Source organism: Anomalospiza imberbis, chromosome 13 (assembly GCF_031753505.1).
Source record: "Anomalospiza imberbis isolate Cuckoo-Finch-1a 21T00152 chromosome 13, ASM3175350v1, whole genome shotgun sequence".
NCBI lineage: Eukaryota > Metazoa > Chordata > Aves > Passeriformes > Viduidae > Anomalospiza > Anomalospiza imberbis.
In genome coordinates this window covers 10382471-10400428 of record NC_089693.1, presented here as the reverse complement: position 1 = coordinate 10400428, position 17958 = coordinate 10382471, and the positions used below count along the sequence as shown (strand labels likewise).

At 38.3% G+C, this 17958-nt stretch overlaps 1 protein-coding gene and 1 long non-coding RNA gene across 4 annotated transcripts in view; one reads left to right on the top strand and one right to left on the bottom strand.

Annotated features, from left to right (window-relative positions):
* The window catches only part of LOC137481914 (uncharacterized), a 92334-nt gene extending 88361 nt beyond the window's left edge, over positions 1 to 3973 (bottom strand). The window contains exons 1-2 of one of the 2 annotated variants that reach the window (XR_011003756.1): positions 3429 to 3973; positions 1555 to 1635 (exon numbers count right to left, since the gene is read on the bottom strand). This is a non-coding gene — a long non-coding RNA (uncharacterized lncRNA). Of the gene's footprint in view, positions 1 to 1554; positions 2439 to 3428 lie in introns of those variants that run through there. The other variant, XR_011003755.1, reaches the window with a different exon arrangement.
* Positions 3974 to 4089: 116 nt separating this feature from the next.
* On the top strand, positions 4090 to 13549 carry DTWD1 (DTW domain containing 1). Of its 2 annotated transcripts, none has more exons than XM_068203888.1 (5): positions 4090 to 4221; positions 6399 to 6677; positions 7697 to 7840; positions 8689 to 8962; positions 12754 to 13549. In XM_068203888.1, the coding sequence occupies exons 2-5, from the start codon at positions 6405 to 6407 to the stop codon at positions 12981 to 12983; spliced, it is 921 nt and encodes a 306-aa protein (XP_068059989.1). In that variant the 5' UTR covers positions 4090 to 4221; positions 6399 to 6404; the 3' UTR covers positions 12984 to 13549. The 2 variants fall into 2 exon arrangements, with proteins under 2 accessions (XP_068059989.1, XP_068059988.1); XM_068203887.1 differs by lacking the exon at positions 4090 to 4221 and adding an exon at positions 6061 to 6093.
* The last annotated feature ends 4409 nt before the right edge of the window (positions 13550 to 17958 follow it).

Sequence of the window (17958 nt, the reverse complement as noted above, 5' to 3'; positions counted from 1 at the left end):
AAAGCTTACACATTTCCAATTCAAGTTGATATTATAAAACAATGTAGAACCTTGGCCTTTCACAGAGCCTTGAATTCTACCCCAAACTGACCTTCCCATGAAGAAAGGTACCCTGACCTAGCAGTCACTAACCTGCCTGAAGCAGATCACAAAGCCAGCAGACACATAGCTCAAAATCACCCCTGGTTTTTTCAACTGTTATTTAAAATCCTGAATTCACAGGAGAAGACTGTGACTTCTCATTTGCCTTTTCTAAAGTATTTAAAGCCAGAGCTAATTCCCACTAAAGTTGAATAAAAATCCCAGAATTTACATTTTTATGGTGAAGTCAATCATCATACTTACACAGTATTTGGAATTTCCATTACCCAATATATCTGAATTCATGTAATCTTACAAAAATTGAATGACTTAGTTTGCTGTCAGAGGTATTTTTTGACTTCCAAGTCAAACCATATCCCTAAGACAGAATGCTGTGTATTTTTTTACATGCAAGCTAAAGAAACTCAGCTCTACATTTCTACCATTTGAATCCTCAGCAATGTATTTGGGAACCTGAAAAATTTACTATTTATGAAATAAATACTTATTTCATAATTAATTTTATTTCACACAATGAAATAAACAGTATTTTCAGCTAAGACAATTCACATGATGAACTGTGAATCTATTTTAGATAAGGAAAAAAGGTGTAAAACAGGTATTTTAGGTGACTCTAAGATACTCTTAGAAATATAAAGAAACCAAAATAGTTTTTCAAGCTAGGTTTTTTACCTCCCAAAACACATACAGAGATAGGTGTAATTCCATTTCTGTATCCAAGAGAAAAAAAAAAGACAATTTGATTTTTCTTGTCTTATCCATAAAAAGAATTAAAAATATTTAATACTCCTTTGCTTTCTACATCTCACGTGCCTCAGTCAGAGCTCCCTCTGTAAGTAATTTGCTCAGTAACAATGTCTTAGAAATTTAGCCTGGTTTAGCAAGAAGTAGGGGCTGGATTGATGATTTTATTAATTAAAAGCTCCAAGCAGGCAAAGACCTGACATATATCTGTATCTACACCTAAATGTGTCTATACACAAAACTTAACACACTGTACAGGCCCCCTACATCACTGGAAGGATTGGAAGGCTTAAAAGTTACCTTTTTTGGCTCATCTTTCCTTTATTAACACCACAATCTGTGGAGATCAGACTTGCATAGACTTTTGCCTGCGCTTTCCTTAGGCCTAAACAAAATGTTCGTAAAACCCAGGCAGAACGGGGACTTGAGTTTATTAGGTTTTTTCAAATTATAAATTTGACCCTTCACACTCAGACTGAGGGAAAGCTGTAAACACTTATCTGGGCCAATGCCTGTCTGGTGCTCTGTTCATGGGCAGTAAGATGTTCCTCTAGACACACAGGGCTACATTGGCATTGGAAGACTTTTTGAGGACGTTTCTGTGCTTCAGTGACATGTGTTTATTCTCTCCTCCAAGTCTGAGTGTGGTCTGATGTTCATACAGATATTTACATACAACAATAAAAGAATAATCTTTTTGTAACTTACCCACCAAAAAGTAAAGCTCATCAAGAGAGATACAACTCAGCCACTCCTTCTGCAACCAGTACATTGCAAAAACAGCTTTTTCTGAAAATTATAGAAATGCAAAGATCAAATTAAGTAATCTGTGAACTTTATTTTGCATAAAGAATTGTAATACAAGTATAAATGCATTTTACATCTAAGACTCTCTAATTCTGGCAACATTGCAATGCAGACTGTACTTTCCTCCTCTCTCATGTACTGCATTCAGAGAGGATTACATCATCTCCAAGAGCCAGAAAAACAGAAATAGACCAGGGAGGCCCATTACAGCAGACACAGAGTAATTAAAAAGACTATAACTTTTTAGTCAGAGAAGGAGATAACTCAAGAAAAAAGGGTCATTATGTTTCTAAAGAGACAAATAAAATCATGTGCAATTTAAGTTCTCGGAAAGGCCAGTAATGCCTTCCATCTGTTGAGAACGGTCTTGGAAGCACAGGAGGAAACTGTTCCTTGATCTAGCAAAGAATTTAAACTAGCAGCTTAAATATTTGAGCAAATTGTTGGAACCAAAGGTAGTTGTTTGAACTTGATCATCAAATTGATCACTTCACTGAAATAACTCAGTAAGCATTAAAACAGAGTAATCAGTGTGGTTTTAAGCACTCTGGTATTCCTGAAGGACATTAACATGCTCTATTTTAATAGCAGGGCAGCAAGACAAATTATTTCTTTAGAAAAGTAAATCAGTGAAATGTTATTGACTGCACTGAAACCATTAACTCACACATGCTCATTCTGTGATGCTGTGACTTCAGGATAAAATGGTTAAGTAAAACCAATTTTTAAATGTAAACAATTCAATACTTTGCTTTGATCTTACCCTAAGTTGAAGTGTTTCCATTTTTATGGTTTCTCCTAAGTATCTGCTTCTAAAAAAAATTAAATTTTATACTGAAATATTCCACATCTTTTCAAGTATTTTTTGTTTCCTTGTTCCAGTGGGGGGAAAAGTTGTGGTTCAAAGCTCAAAAGAGCAAATTTTCTGGTTTAAAAGGTTTGAGTGAATTAATGCTTGCAAATAATGTAGGCAGGTCAAAAGGAATGTCCTGCTTCTTCCAAAAATATCATTCTGACAAATCACTGGTAACCATATTATACTGAATATATATAGTTAAAGATTTCCCTAGCAGTCCTACTAGTGTAAGAAAAGAGAGAAAGGTAAAATCAGAACCAACTATTCCCCCTTTCATCCTCATCAGAACCTTCTGCCTCAGGATTCAGGACTTTCTCTTATGTTAGTAATGGCATGGCCTGATCAAATCTTTTAAACAAAGCTTGATACAGGATCACCACTCAAGTACGGTTCCAACCACAGAAAATTGCTGTACAGCATGCAGGCATTTTTCTCCATGCTATAGGTGCAAGAAAAAAGAAAGATATCAGCAGAGAGGCTGCTCTCTTAAAGGTGTGCCGTTTCTACAAAGCTCTTTTGCAGTGCCCAAGGGTCTTGGAAACACAATCTACATCCAAACTCAATTCTCAATATTCACATTCACAGGGTTTTGCTCAGGACTTGCTTCCTACATGTTCACTTCTCCATGCACATGGGTAGTTAAAACAATAGCCAACTGGATTCACCAAATCTTGAGACCTTAATAATTCTTCAAAAATAAAAGGAGGCTTTTGTATTTTCTGCTGACAGACATTAAGAATTGCTCTCACCCAAATGTCTTTTAAATACCCCTTAGCTAACATATATTAGCAAATGTTTAAACTTCAGACAACTGACAGTCAAAGCTATTACTCTAGTATACAGAGAGGATGTTCACTGTAGGTTCTTCTAATACACAAAATACTACATATCCTTAGATGCTAAGAAACATACTAAATACGTGAATGATGTGTAAAGGCACTGAATCACAGAGACAGAATTTCCATTTCCTTCTCACCACCTCCACAATATTATACTATTATTATTCATGTACTTCTAAAATGCACACTGAAGGAAGTTGCAAGTCTGCCACTCTTCTCATGTATTCAGTAATTTGTTTACAGGCTGGAAGCTCTGTGAAGCTTGCAGATTAGCTGAAATTCACCCTAAAGGCTGGATATTGGGTAAATGCTACAGTGGAGCAGCATCCTCAACCGGGCCAAGGAATCCCACAGAAGAGATCCCATATTCGCTTTAGAGAGAGATGCAAAACAAGCAGAGAGAAATGCGGCAGCACAATTCCTCCAGTCAATAAATACGCTCTAAGAATACTGCTGGGTGCGAGGGAAAATAAAGAATTCTGATCTATCTTCCCTGGAGCTTCCACGGGAGTCAAAGCCGCAGCCTCACACCCCAGCAGCCTCCAGGCAGTGCCGCCTCACGGAGCGGGCAGCGCTGGGCAGGGGACGCAGGGCAGGAAACTCCTGGCGTGGGCCCAGCCGGGAACGGCGGATTCTCCCCGCCCTGGTAGCTGGAAGTGGTTTCTGGCCAGGTTTTTGTGACCCAAAACACGGAACAGCCCATGCGGGGCGTGAGGCGCCCACACCAACACAAACGCCTCAGGCAGAGGCGGCCCGCCGGGAGCCGCGCTCAGCCCCGGGCTCTTTCCGTTCCCCGCCTCCCCGCGCCGGCCGAGCCCGGCACTTTCGTTCCGGGGCCTGCGAGGGCCGCGCGGGAGCCGCGCCGGGCGGCGGGTGAGGAGCGGGCGGTGCGGGGGGGCTGGGGCCGGGCGAGGAGCGGCTGAGCAGCTCCCACCCACCGCGGCGGTGGCGGCAGGAGAGAGAAGGCAGCGCGGCTCGGGAGCGCCGAGGGGCCGCGCTGTGCGCGGGGCGGGCTCGGGCGGCCCGCGGTGGTGGCGGCTTTGCGCCCACAGGGGCCTCGGTGCCGCCGCGGCGGCGGGACGGGACCGTTCAGACGCGCCCAAGCGGCAGAACCGCGCTGTTGTTCCGGTGGCAGAGGCCGCGGCCGAGGGCTGTGCCCGCCGAGCGCCCTGCGCTGAGCGCCCGCAGAAGCTGCGAGCGCTGCCCTCCGGAGCCGGCCTGCGCTCACCTCGCCCGGCTGCTAGCAGCGAGCAGCGGCACGGGGGAGGCTATGGCACCGCTATGGCACCCCATGAGCTGGGCACGGCCCCCCGACATGCACCGGCCGACGTTCTCAGTCGTCCTAGAATTGCAGCTGGCGTGTGGAGGGTACCCTTCACCGGCAGCGATTTACCAGGGTTTGGAGATGAGGTGCAGATGGAGTTGTTAGTCTTAAAAGTATGTGTCTGAAATGAGATTTGGGTCTTAAAATTCGAGTCTGTAATTTTCTGAAGTGTACTGTACTGTGTAGTGCTGCAGCCTGGGCACAGCTATTATTTTGAGGCCGCAGCGTATCCCTTGTCAGTATCCATAACAAAAGTGCTTCAGGGTGTCACCGTTGAGCGCCACACAGTGTAAGACATTACTCTGAAAAGAATCAGTTTGCAGGCTGGGAATGCATGTCCAATTCCAGGGCCTCTTGCCGTCTGCTTCTTGAGGAAACTTGATAATAGCACAGGTTACTCTGGGATGTAAAGTATACTGGCTTTATCTCAGAGAAACTTGAAAGCAAATTGCACTAGAAAATCCGTATGCATCTTAGGTTTTGTGTTTATTTGACTGGACTTCTCTGACGTTTCAAAAGTTAGACCTTGGCAGAGGCAGAGGGGAAGGTATCATAGCATGCATGAGTATTTAATTTTACCAGAAAATAACAATTTTTTCTGGGATTGATTTTAATTTGGTGTTGGAAACTTAGCTTAGTTTTTTTTTTTTTTGGTTTTGTTACTTTCCAATTACATTACACTTGATTTTATTTAAACGCTTCATTTTGGATTACATTTCAGGACTTACTGTTTGTTTGTTTTTGTTAAACATGACTTTGCTACATGATTTCATAAGTGTGATCCTTGACATGAAAAAGTAAACCTCAATTAGCTGAAAGTAAATCCTGAGAATAACTTCTTTCATTGCATGTAATGCAGCACAAAGTGCCAAAGGCAGTTTATAACTACTGCAGGCTGTGCAGGCTCCTGGCTGGGGGCTGCTTTGGGGATGAGAGCACCCCGAGTGATCAGTCACAGGGCTTGTGACAGCTCAGCAGCACTAATTCTGTCTGCCCTGGGGTGGGCACACGGTCATGTTTGTCATGCCTTGCTCACAGTACATGGTGAAAATTCTGTGCCAGCTGTAGAGGGTGAGACAATAGCTGTCTTGAAGAAAGCCTGACAAAAACCCATCAGTGGTACTAATAAACACAAACTTGTGGAAGTTTAGACTGGGTCAGCACTTACTGTCTGGTACATGGGGCACCAAAGCCCTCTTCTAGCTGTTACTTTTCAGCCTCAAGCTCTTTTCCTGGAAAATTTCTTCTATTTCACAAAGTTCTGTCCAGGAGGAATTTCATTCAGGTTATTTGGTTGGCCCACACACAATAAATTTTAGGATGGAGATCTAAACTTGCACAATTGGCTTTTGTCTTACAAATTTCTGTATGTAATTCCTTGTCAGTAGTCATGTTGGAGACTAATGGGATTGCTCATCCAGGTAAACATGCTTAGCAGTGTTTTTATAAACTTTTAGGCACAGATCTTAACAACAGAGAAATAATAGACTTCTGCAGGGCTTGAGTGAGTGGGATAATGAATGTGCATCTGTGCATTAAAGATCTCAGGTTCTTTCCAGCTGTTTATCTGAAATCTCTTGAATCAGATGATTTTATTATTCTTTCTGTTGTAGGAAATACCTTCTTTAACGAGATGTTTTTGTTAAATGGGATAATACAGAATATTTTCCAGTAGATTAGTTCATAGTGATTGGATTTTTATTTAATAAAATTTTGTCTGTTTCAGCTAACCATGTCTTTAAATTCATCTACACTTTTAAATGAAGAAAACACTCAAGGAGCAAAAGGAAATACTGAGTGTTTGGAAAGCCTACTGCAGACTCCATCATCAATTCAAAATAATCCACTTCAACAACTACAGTTAGCATCTCAGGAAGTACTGGAAAAGGCAAAAAAGAGTGGGAGATCAAAATGCCCCCGATGCAATAGTTCAAGGATGTTTTATTGTTATACATGCTTTGTTCCTGTTGAAAGTATCCCTACCAAAGAAATTCCAGCTGTGAAGGTTAATATTTCTTAATGATTTTTATAGTATCTTTTGGATTTTAGTTACTGTGGACAGAGAATAGTCTGTCTGCAGCCATTTATTTTCTGACTCATTCTTTACAGACTTTCATTTTGAACACAGCTATAAGTATGAATAAACTACAGTTAGATAAAATTACTGTTCTTACTTGGGGAATTACATGTACAAACACTGAAAATGTTCCAATCCTCACATAAACATTTATGTGTCTTCTAGATGAGAATATAGGCTGAAGTCACTCAGCTTCTCATGCAACTGTGTTTTCACTTAGTTGATGAAAGTTTCTTTATGGTGCTCTTGCACATTCTTCACTTTCTAATAACTCTGGCCAGAACATGTTATATTGTGAACAAAAAATTTGTCCAAATCCAAGGGTGAATTTTACATAAAATGTGACCTAAAAGACATTCCTATAGACATTCCACGGTTCTATAATTCAGATAACTACTCTTAAAATATAAATAGTGCAATGCCTTTCAGCTGAGTTACTTGGGGAAACTATCAGGGAAGACTGAGACATTTTGCAAAGTCAGTTAGGATCAAAGATGCGTTTTGAAGACACTGGAGTTTGAAAGCATTGTGAAAATACTTTAGAAGTACTTTTGAAATTTGACCTAGTAAACTTAGGTATATTTTCATTGAAATAGTCATTTTCATAGCTGGCTGAATACCTAATAGAGATAAGTGTTCATATTTAGAACCATTATATTGCTCAAATTAGCACCACATCCCGTTTCCCTTATTGATCCTATTTCTGGAGATTTTATCACACTACGGCTGGCAGCATTCCAAAGTGCATCATTGCTTACTTAACAATCTGCATAAACTTAATGTAATAGCTGCTTTTTCTAACTTGTCTCTAGTTCTAAACCTATCAAAAATTATCAGATATATTTTAATTACACACCCATAGGAATTTCATCCAATTTTTGAATAAGTTTTTATACAGATATTTATAAATATGATGATAAATACTGCTTTTTTCTTCTTCTACTCAGTTACCTCTGAAGATTGACATTATTAAACACCCAAACGAAACTGACGGCAAAAGCACTGCTGTGCACGCTAAGCTCCTGGCACCTGATGATGTTACAATTTATAAATACCCTTGCATTCCAGAATATGAAGAGAAGAGACACGAAGTAAGAGATTCTCTAGAGATAGCCAGGCTTTATGCTGGGGAGGTGCAGTTTCCTCCTGCAGTGGTAGTGCCCTGCAGGGAGGAAACCACTGTTCCATTAGTGCAGTCCATCCTGTGCTCTCTCTTAGTTCTGCAAACACGCAGTTCTGGACTGTAGCCTTTTCTCCAAAGCTGAGAAAGACTGCAGCACTATTTAACCACCTCGAATTTGCTATGTTCATCTTCTCACATAATGGAGACTTGGATTTACTGTGTATCTGAAGAAATATTTTGCCTATAAATGAAAGTATTCAACTTTGAGCAAGTTAAACAGCAGTTGAATGTTGTGCTGATATTAAGCAGCTGCAATATTTAAACCTCCTTAAAATTTTTAACATTCACTATGACAGAGGAAAACAACTAAAATTCAAGTCTTACCTATCGTAGCATAGAGCACAAAAAAAGTGAGTTATGAACTTGGATGTATATGTTCATTTAAATGGTAAGCTATTCTTTTTGGCCCTCCTGCCCCACATACTGCAGTGACAAGTGACATTTGAACTTCCTCAGGGCTGACACCTTTGTCTTGGCTGAAAAATCTTTTTATACAGAAGTGTTAGAGTTGGTAGTAGAGGCATGGAAGTAACATTAATTAAAAATGTCCGTTAAGGATCTCAATTCATTAACATGTTTTTAACACTGATTTAACACTGGATTAGACAATAGAACATTTTTAAGAGATGCTATTTCATCTTGTCCTGAGTTAAATGTTTATAGACAGGGTAGAAAATTTCTGTTCTTTAATATAACAATTCCCGTTGTTTTATTAGATTTTATTGACACTCAGATCTCTTTGTTTTCTTCATTCAGATAGCACTTATATTTCCTGGCCCCAATTCAGTTTCAGTAAAAGATATTGCTTTCCATCTCCAAAAGTACTCCAAGAAAGGTGTCTGTTTCAGTGATGATGACTGTTCCAGAGAGCCACTTCTTAAACAAGCAAAACTAGAACCTGAAGAAGAAAAAAATCCAAATGAATGCATCTCAAGCAGCAGGAGTGAAGGCACTAGACTGAAGAAAATAATATTTATTGACAGTACCTGGAATCAAACTAACAAGATAATAACTGATGAACGACTTCAAGGTAAAAAAATACAAGTTGATACTGAGACATTATTGCTGCAGAAATGATTAAGGGACATATGTCTATAACAGACCTGAGCACGATGTAAGCTTGTATGTACCCCTATCTCTGAGTGTATATCAAGAATTCAGCAGCCTGTTCCAGGGCTGTAAAATACTTCCTGAGCCAAAGACTCCATTACTTTTCATGTAATAGAAATTATTTTGCAAAAAGGTAATACTAGTACTAAGAAAGCATTTACATTCTCACTTCTCTATTGGAGAAAATTTCCTCAGTCTCAGAGAATGGGAGCTGTCATGTTAGACAGTACAACAGTAGTTTGAATGGCCTCTGAAGGAAGCCAGGAAGATTATTTTTGCAGGTGGCTGCCTGCTTTCCAGAGGCCCACAGGACCATTTGTGTACATGTTGGTGGCAGACAGGCCCCAAGAAGGTAAATGAGGGATTTAGGAGGTTTAGCACAGGTTTGTCATGGCTTGGGTTCTCTTTCTCCTGAAGTTGTTAATGAACATTTCCATGATCTCACTACTCCAGACAAAAAGGGAATGGCTGCTTGCCCTCCACACCCTTCCAAGTCTGAGAGCAGAAACTGGTAATTCTGCAAAAAGTTTTTGTCTTAGGTTCTTTACAAGAAGTTTACATTTAAGCATTCTAATTAAAACCACAAAAGACAAAACAATTTAGCAACAGCATTCCATTTCCTTTGAGATGAATAGGAATTTGAAAATACTTTCATTAGTGCAAAAAGTGCACTTAGATGGGAGGCAGGTTGCCAGGTTTATATACTATATCTATCTATATACACACACACATATATACTATTACTGCTTCACACTGGGTCCTACAAGGAATTTCAGACTTTCTTACATAGAAGATGAATGTTGCCTTGCTATCTAGTCAGTTTATTAAAGAATCCCACATGTTAGTATGATGTATTGGCTAATTAAAATCCTGTTATAAGTATTTAGTTTAACACATAGTCTATCAGCTACACTGAAGTATTACTGTAAAGATTAGAGGAATTGCATGCTGCACATTAATGTAAGGCATTTGAAACTTATTTTAAAATGACGAATTCATGGAAAGTAGCAGGCAGCCAGGGGAACTGAAAATTTCCATGGAAGCCTATGCAAATATTAGTCAAAAAATCTTAATTGGTGTTACTTTGGAGCTCTTGAATGGTTCCAGTTTCCCTATGACAATGCTGATTTGGTGGACTACTCTCTCCTTTCTAGAACATCTCGGTTCCAGCTGTTTTGCAGCCCCCTGAGTTCCTGAGCACCTTTCAGGATTGCTGGGATGTTTAATAGTGTCATGCAAGTCAGTTTCTAGTATGGGAGAATTTTACCCATCCACACATTGGGTATAACAGTGTGCACAGCCTGTGCATGCATTGCTTTCCTTAATGCTTGTCATAAAGAACATAAATTGCATTAATACCCCTTTTAGAGATTGCAGTTTTCACTTCCAAGATGAATGGGACAGAGTTTCCTTAGGCATAAACTGATGACATTTTTATGTTGTACATACATGAAAAATAGAGAACTGTTTTCATTTTTCAGTTCAGTTGCAAATGAAGTCATCATCCAACAAAATATTCATCATATGCTAAAGTTCAAAAAGGAGTGTTCATAATTCCAAATAAAAAGTAATTGCCATACTTACTAAGATTAAGTTACAAGAAATATCGAATGAAAACATTAATGAAGCCAAGAAAACATAAAGAAAAGCCTTGTGTTTTGTAAACCTATATTTATATAGACAGTAAATCTAGTAAATTGTGCTGCAAGAGAAAGCAAATGAGTACATCGATCTTAAAATAAGCAGAGAGAACTTGGACAAAAAATACTTCTATATCTTGGAAAAGTGCTTAATATAGCTTTAGAAAACAAAACTAAATCAGTTAAAGACAAGAAATACATGAGAGTTGGTAATGTCTAGGATTGATTACTTCATTAAAAGTGATCCCTAGATCAGAAAACAAACAGTTGAATCTAATGTTAATGACTTTCTCACATGAGTGATGGAGCTTATTGGCAATATCACCATGACTGTTAAAGAAACTGATTGCTTTGGGTTTTCTTCCCTGTAAGTTTGAACTGCTTTGTATCAGCCAAATATTTTATTAGCTTATACATTAGTATTGTGGGGTTTCATATGAACAGTGCGTATTTGTAAGAAAACATTGCCTTTGGCTGTACAGATCCAGTACAGATGAAACATGCTCAGTAAACTTTAATCCTTAACCCCCTCTGGTTTTATTTTTTTTTATGAAAGGTCCTAAAGTCTTTTGCTTGAAAGTAACCGATACTGCACTTGTGGTAAGCTCAGTAGTGCCTGTGGTCTTGCCTTCAGTGAACTTTTGTTTGTATTCAAACCACAACTACGTGGGAGTTTACGTTGGAGGAATCATCCCTGAGATTTACTTCACTGCTTTTAGGGTGAAAGCACTGCTGGATTTGATGGAAGTTTTCACTTTGGTTAGAGCTGAGAATTCAACTGCTGAAAACTCTTGAGGGCAACAAGCTTAATGCAGTTTCCTACTGCTATTTTAAATTTCACATGTGTAGGATTATTAGAGGTAATAATTAGACTATGTATGCTATTCTGAGGTTTTGGTTCTGAAATGCCAATAATAACATTTAAATTCAGGGACAGGCTCTTCCTGTTAAGTTTTTTTTTTTAAATGCTGTAATTGAGATTTCTTCTGCAGGATACCATACATTACTTACTGCAAAGCAAACTAAATCCCTCTTGCAATAACACTGAAAAGAATTAAACACAGTTTGTAGGCTAAAAGTGTAGCATTACAAGTGCTGGGCTCTAGCCTGAATTTGGACCTTACCTGAATTTGGAAACTTCCCTGTCCATAACTTCCAAGCAGTTCTTCAACCATACTGGTTTTTCTACTGTTACCTGTATTAAACTGTCCCATGAGACAGAGTATCAGATTGTGATAGAAAAAGATAACTTTATAATCTGCTTCTGATATTGTTGGCAGATGTGTATCCTGTTTTTCATGACCCAACTGCTCATCCTGTTTACAAAGTGATAACACATTAAGGTGGTTTTAGTTTTGAATAGTTTGTACATCTTAGGAAACGTCAAAACCAAGACACATGTTTAAAATTCATCTGAATAACAGAATAGTTACAGAGACTATGAGTAGATTAAAGATTTTCTTGTGCCTTACAGACACCAAATTCCCTCTTTCATCTTAAGTGGGAATGCTTTTAGTATGTAATAAAGTTAATTACAAGATGCTGTCATACTTACTCCTGAGTAATTTCAGTGAAATTTCAGTTATTTAACAAGCATAAATTATAAGTCCCCGGCTCTTGCAAATAGTCCTCACTTCAGCAACACTAACAGTCTGAGGGATTCTGTTTTACACTTGAAAAGTATTAACTTTTCAAAAGATGAAATAATAATTTTATGAACACTGATGAGTCTTGGTAGGAGTGGGTTTCACTCTTGACACATGAAGCGACTCTGCAGGTTACTGAGGTCTGTGTGGCTGTTTGAATGAAAGGATAACTGTAATTAACTGCAGATATGAAGCTTATAACCTAGGTTTTACAGCACTTCATCAAATTCCAAAGTGCTCCAAAAAGGAGGATAGAATTATTGCCTCAGTTTCACAGATAAAAAATGGAGGTACAGGAAGAGAAATTATTTTCAGATAGGCAGTGAGCAGGGTAGCAGCAAAGTCAGAAAACAAAACTAGTCTTGTTTGACATTCTGGCCACCAATCCACATTGTCTAATCTAGGTCATCTTTTTTCCTTGACAGGGTTACTGCAAATTGAGTTGAAGACAAGGAAAACTTGCTTTTGGCGTCATCAGAAGGGAAAACCAGATACATACCTTTCCACAATAGAAGCAATTTATTATTTCCTTGTGGACTATCATCAGGAGATTTTGAAAGAGAGCTACAAAGGACAATATGATAATCTGCTTTTTTTCTTTTCATTTATGTATACATTGATTAAAGATGCAAAGTGTTGTGCAGGGAAAGACTAAGCTGTCTGTTGGTGTATGGCACTACTTTTTTTTTTTTTGTAATACATAACTAGGAATTTTTTTTGGAAATAGATTGTATTCTAAGTAATGTCCAGAAGTGAGCTGCAGACCTCCTCCTGCACGCTTGAGGTTGTAGAACTGCTTAGATGAGCAGTCTGATTAGAGTGACTTATTTGAAAATAGTTACATTTTGCTAAATATTGCTGTACTTCAACCTACAGGCCTGATGTGCTCACTGTGATGAGCACATTTCCTGAGATGGGAGTGGAGGACTTGACCCCTCTTGCTGTAAGGAGTGATGACTTTTAAGTGTAAGATGGAATTAGCATGCTGGCTTTTCATTGTTACTAATTCTTATGTCAGATGTTTTCTTTGTGATTTACACAGCAATACTGATTTCACCTTTGTGGCATCAAAGGCTTACTGAAAGGAGCAGATGGTGTTTAGTTGCTGGGAAGAGTAGCAGCAATACAGAATGAAAGAGCACATTAATTGAATATGAATTATATACTTTCAAAATTAAATCTGGAAAATTCTTCTAGTAATAAAAAAGTGGTCTCTTTAAACACAGTTATACAGTGTATGATTTCTGTAGTACCATTCATGTACTCTTATACTAGTATTATTCTCAACTTCTTGGCTAATTTTAGACTTCTTCAAACAAATTTAGTTAAGTGTTCATTACTGTTATATATTATTTGGGGGAGCACTAACCTAACAAATGTCACTATGGCACATGGTAGGCACTGCATATAAAAGATGGTGGTTCTGACCACAACATTTCTGACAAGGCTTCCTTAAACTAGGCAGGGTGTGAATCTGCTCTGTTTTTCCTTTTGCAGTAATGGGGCAGATTAGAACAGTGTAAGTAAGACTTTGTGCTGATGGGAGTTTTGTCATAGGTGTAGTGCTGCTCTCAGAGTCAACATGTGTGGATATAGCCAAGCTATACCAGCACAGCCAGTGCTGGCAGAGGTAATAGACCTGAGATTTAGAGCAGAGTTATATGAATATATTTTAGATTATACATTGATAAAAGTTATATTCCTAAGGTAGAAAAAAAGTTTCATTACAGGTACAATATAAGATGGATAAATATTTCTGAATATTCTTAGAAATGTGTTACTTAAGACAAAATATATCTTGTCAAAGTGACAGACTGAAAAATTATAATAGATTATTTTTTAAACAAAACATCCAAGTTTTTGTTATCACTTGCAGCATACTCTCTAGGAGGGCACTCACACACCCTGGTGAGCACAGAAATAGTGTCTTGGAAAATATTCAAGAAAATGTTTTTATACTTAGACAGCAGTCCATACAGACTAAAATTGCTGATTTGTACTGCATTTTTAATGCTTCAAGATGGTGAAATCTTACTATTGCTTCAAACACAAGCTACAAATACACTCTCTTACATCATACCTCATAGTGGTATGCTTGTCTGCACAAGCACATATAAAAAGGCATTTCAGTGGACAACAAAAACATATCCCCATTTTCAGAACAAAATGCTGGTTATACTATGAAGTTATGAAATATGCATGAACTATAACAGCACCACAGGAAACACAGGCTTGAAGTCATAATGAGAAAGATAATTTTTATATCTACCTATATATTATTGAGTTCATGTGCCAAGCAATGAGAAAAATCAGCAGGCATGTCTCAGTTCTAGTGAAACAACACTGCCTACTCATTTGGTTCTTATTGCTATTGAGAGGTTATTTTGGCTTTTTAAAATGATTAATGTTATTTCCTTTGGTATGAATTTTGATAGTCTTTTGACATTTCCATCTGTACTTGTATTTCTTAAACAAAGATTGTTGTAATTTTTTTTTTTAATCACACAAGTATAATAGCTTGAAAAGGAAACTTTCACCCACTTTAAACAAACAAAATAAAATTAACCCACTGACCTAATGTTTTACAAGAACCAGAGAGAAAAATCTGGGGGGAGATGGAGAGTTACTTCCAAGACACATTTCCCTGAAAACATGTTTTTTATTTAAGAAGCAGAGGTCAGATAAAAGCTTGTATAAGCCGTTCTTCGTTACTTTTGGAAAATAGTTTCATAAGGTGAAAAATTGTTTCCAAATTTAAGTTTTGTGTATCTCACTTTATTTGAACAATGGGAATTAAGAACCTTTTCCAAAAGAAAATTAGTTTTAACTCATAGATGAAATTAATGTACAGAAAGGATTTTAAATCTGGCATACTGTGTCCAGGAACTGGGTTCAGATTCTTTTTCTTCCAATGCAACCTCAGTGTACTGCAAGAGACATTTGTTATACCAAGGGACAGAGGAACACCTAATATCTGTAATTCGTTGCGCTCTGTTGCTATTCCTCTGATAACCTTTTATGGGGGCAGGAAGGAGGTTTTTATCACTTCTGCTGCAAATCTGTCCTGTCTGAGCAGCAGATGTAGTTGCCCTTTCTTTCATATATGTAAAAATATTTACATCCTCTATTTAATTTTGATGTTGGTATAAGAAGCCAAACCAAGTCATCCATCTCACACTGAAAGCATCTCAGTACAACTGATACATTTCCTCAGCTTTGAGACTAAAGAAAAATTTTGTTCCACTAAATGAAAGCAATCAAGTGGTTAATCCTTTCAAGTGCAGTTAGCAGCACTGACCTCCCTGTTCTTTAAATTGAGGGTCATGGGGAGGTAAAGGCCAGTTCTGGGCCTTTTCTTTCATATCAGAATACCCCTTCACTATCTCTTCTGTTTCCAAAAACATCAGAGACCCAAGAGAGAAAAACAGGCTTCTGCTTCCATTAGCAGTAACTTAAACAGCCATAAGTTAAAGGGGGAGGAAAAGGAAGAGCATCTCTATCTCCTCTCACAACAGGAGACATCTGGCCTCCTGTGGGGAGGCCCCAGATAACAAAGAACCTGTCAGTGCAAACCTCCACGATGTGTTCAGAGAACCATTTTACCTGCAGTCTGGCTCGTTCATTTCCTGCCACTGAAGCCATCTGCTTTTGCTTATTGTGGGTATTTTTGTTCTTTCTTTGGCCAGGAGCATGAAGTGGCTTCACTTTAGCATGCCTGTAAGCTTGGTCAGAGGGAGTATTTAATCCTTTTCTCAAAATGAATAAGAGAGGGAGCTGCTGCAAAAAACAATTTCTTTCCTGGAAGGTAGCAGAAATGTCATCCAAGCCGAGGTTGAATAAAGGGTCATGTCAGTGTATGGGGTAAAGATACATTGAGATTGAAAAGAGATGCCAACTTGGAATCTACAGCACAACCTCCCAAAGCACTTGTAATCTTACCTGATTTAAATCCTTTGCTACTGCTTCTTGGAATTTTTGAGTCCATCTGGTTTTCCATATAGTGTTCTTCAGGCCCAACAGCAGAGTAATACAAGGATCTGTTCTTACCTTGCCCAGTGTTTCAGTACTTTGCCTGAATGCTCTAAAACTCAGTCTACATAAATGATGGTTATAGCATACTTGTACAAAATGTGATGCAATATGAAAATCCATCCTACCTACCCCTACCTTCAAAAGTGCCAAAAGAAGAAGGGAAGGAGGGAAACTTCCTATTAATTTCCCATCATGTACTATAATGCAGTTAATACACTCCCAGGTGCCATTAACTTGTGTCTCAGAGTATTCTGGGACACAAAAGTTAATGGTGATTGCAGCACAATTACAACAGGAAAGCTTTCTCTCTAAGATCAAAATATGTGGCACTTAAACTCCTGATCTACTGATACTAGAATATGAGGTCACCTACTAAAGTACTGAAGGACCCAATGTAGTTCCTAAACTGTTATTCCTTTTCTTGAGGGACACCATTTTAGTAAAATTCTAATTCTGTCATTAAGAATGTTAATTGGGACTGATCAAACTTAGTAATACCAACATTTAAAGGAAATGTTTATATGAAAAATCTACCACATTCTTCCTGTTTGCTTGTTGGGAAAGATAACACATAGCTGCCATTTTACAGATTCAGAAGAGAAATAAGATGCTGTCGAATTTAGAAAGTAGTATATCACATAAAACTGCTCATAGTGGTGTGATTTCTTCACCCCTATCTGCCAGAAATAAATTCAAATAATTCTGAAGTTCCAGAGTAAGAGGTGGGAACTAGTTCTCTAATGCAAAACAGACAGCAGGCTGTATTTTCACCTCATGGAAAGTGGAAATTTTTGTCTAACTTTAGCAATACTGGTGCGGTTGCCACATGATTTTACTGCTGACTTCTCAGACCACTGGTGTTGCAATAGGATGTTTAGAAAAATACCACAGAAGAGTGAACAGAAGAGAATGTGCTCCACCAACATACCCCAGACTGAGTCTTGCTCCTTCTCTGATCCTGTGCACTGTGCTTCCCTTGTAAAAGTAATTTCTCCCTCTGAATAAAGTATCTTTCTTTGAAACTCTATCTCTATGAAACTGGGCCCATAAGCCAGTTTAACTGGCATGAAATCGAAAAGCTTTAGTACAAGTTCTGAAATTATTTGCTTTGGAGATGGATACTAATGAACTGAAGAGAATCAAACTCCTTTAGATTTAAAAATCTATCCTTTTGTCTTTTCTACAGAAGAACAATACTTGAGGTTCCAGCAAAAGAAGCTTGCTCAAGCTGAAACTCAGCCTTCTTTTAATTTTGTAATGTTAAATAAAAATTCTGTATTTCAAGAACATCATAATGTCTTATTTCTTTCAAAAATTATTTTTGAGGTTTCAGTTTCATTACTAAATTTTTTGCCATATGCAGCATGAATTTCAGCCGACCTGAAACTGCATTTTTCTAGTGATGCAGCTGAAACATGCAGTATAGTTTTTCTGTTTGCAGGTTTCCTTTGGGCAGAATCAATGCTACAGTCTTTTTCTTTTTTCATGTTTACAGCAGACAAGGAAGCAACTTGATACAGCTTCCATTGTCAGAAGTGTCACGTAACACACCTCAGTCTACTTGAGGCAGTTGGATCACGTTACTTCCTCTTTTAACC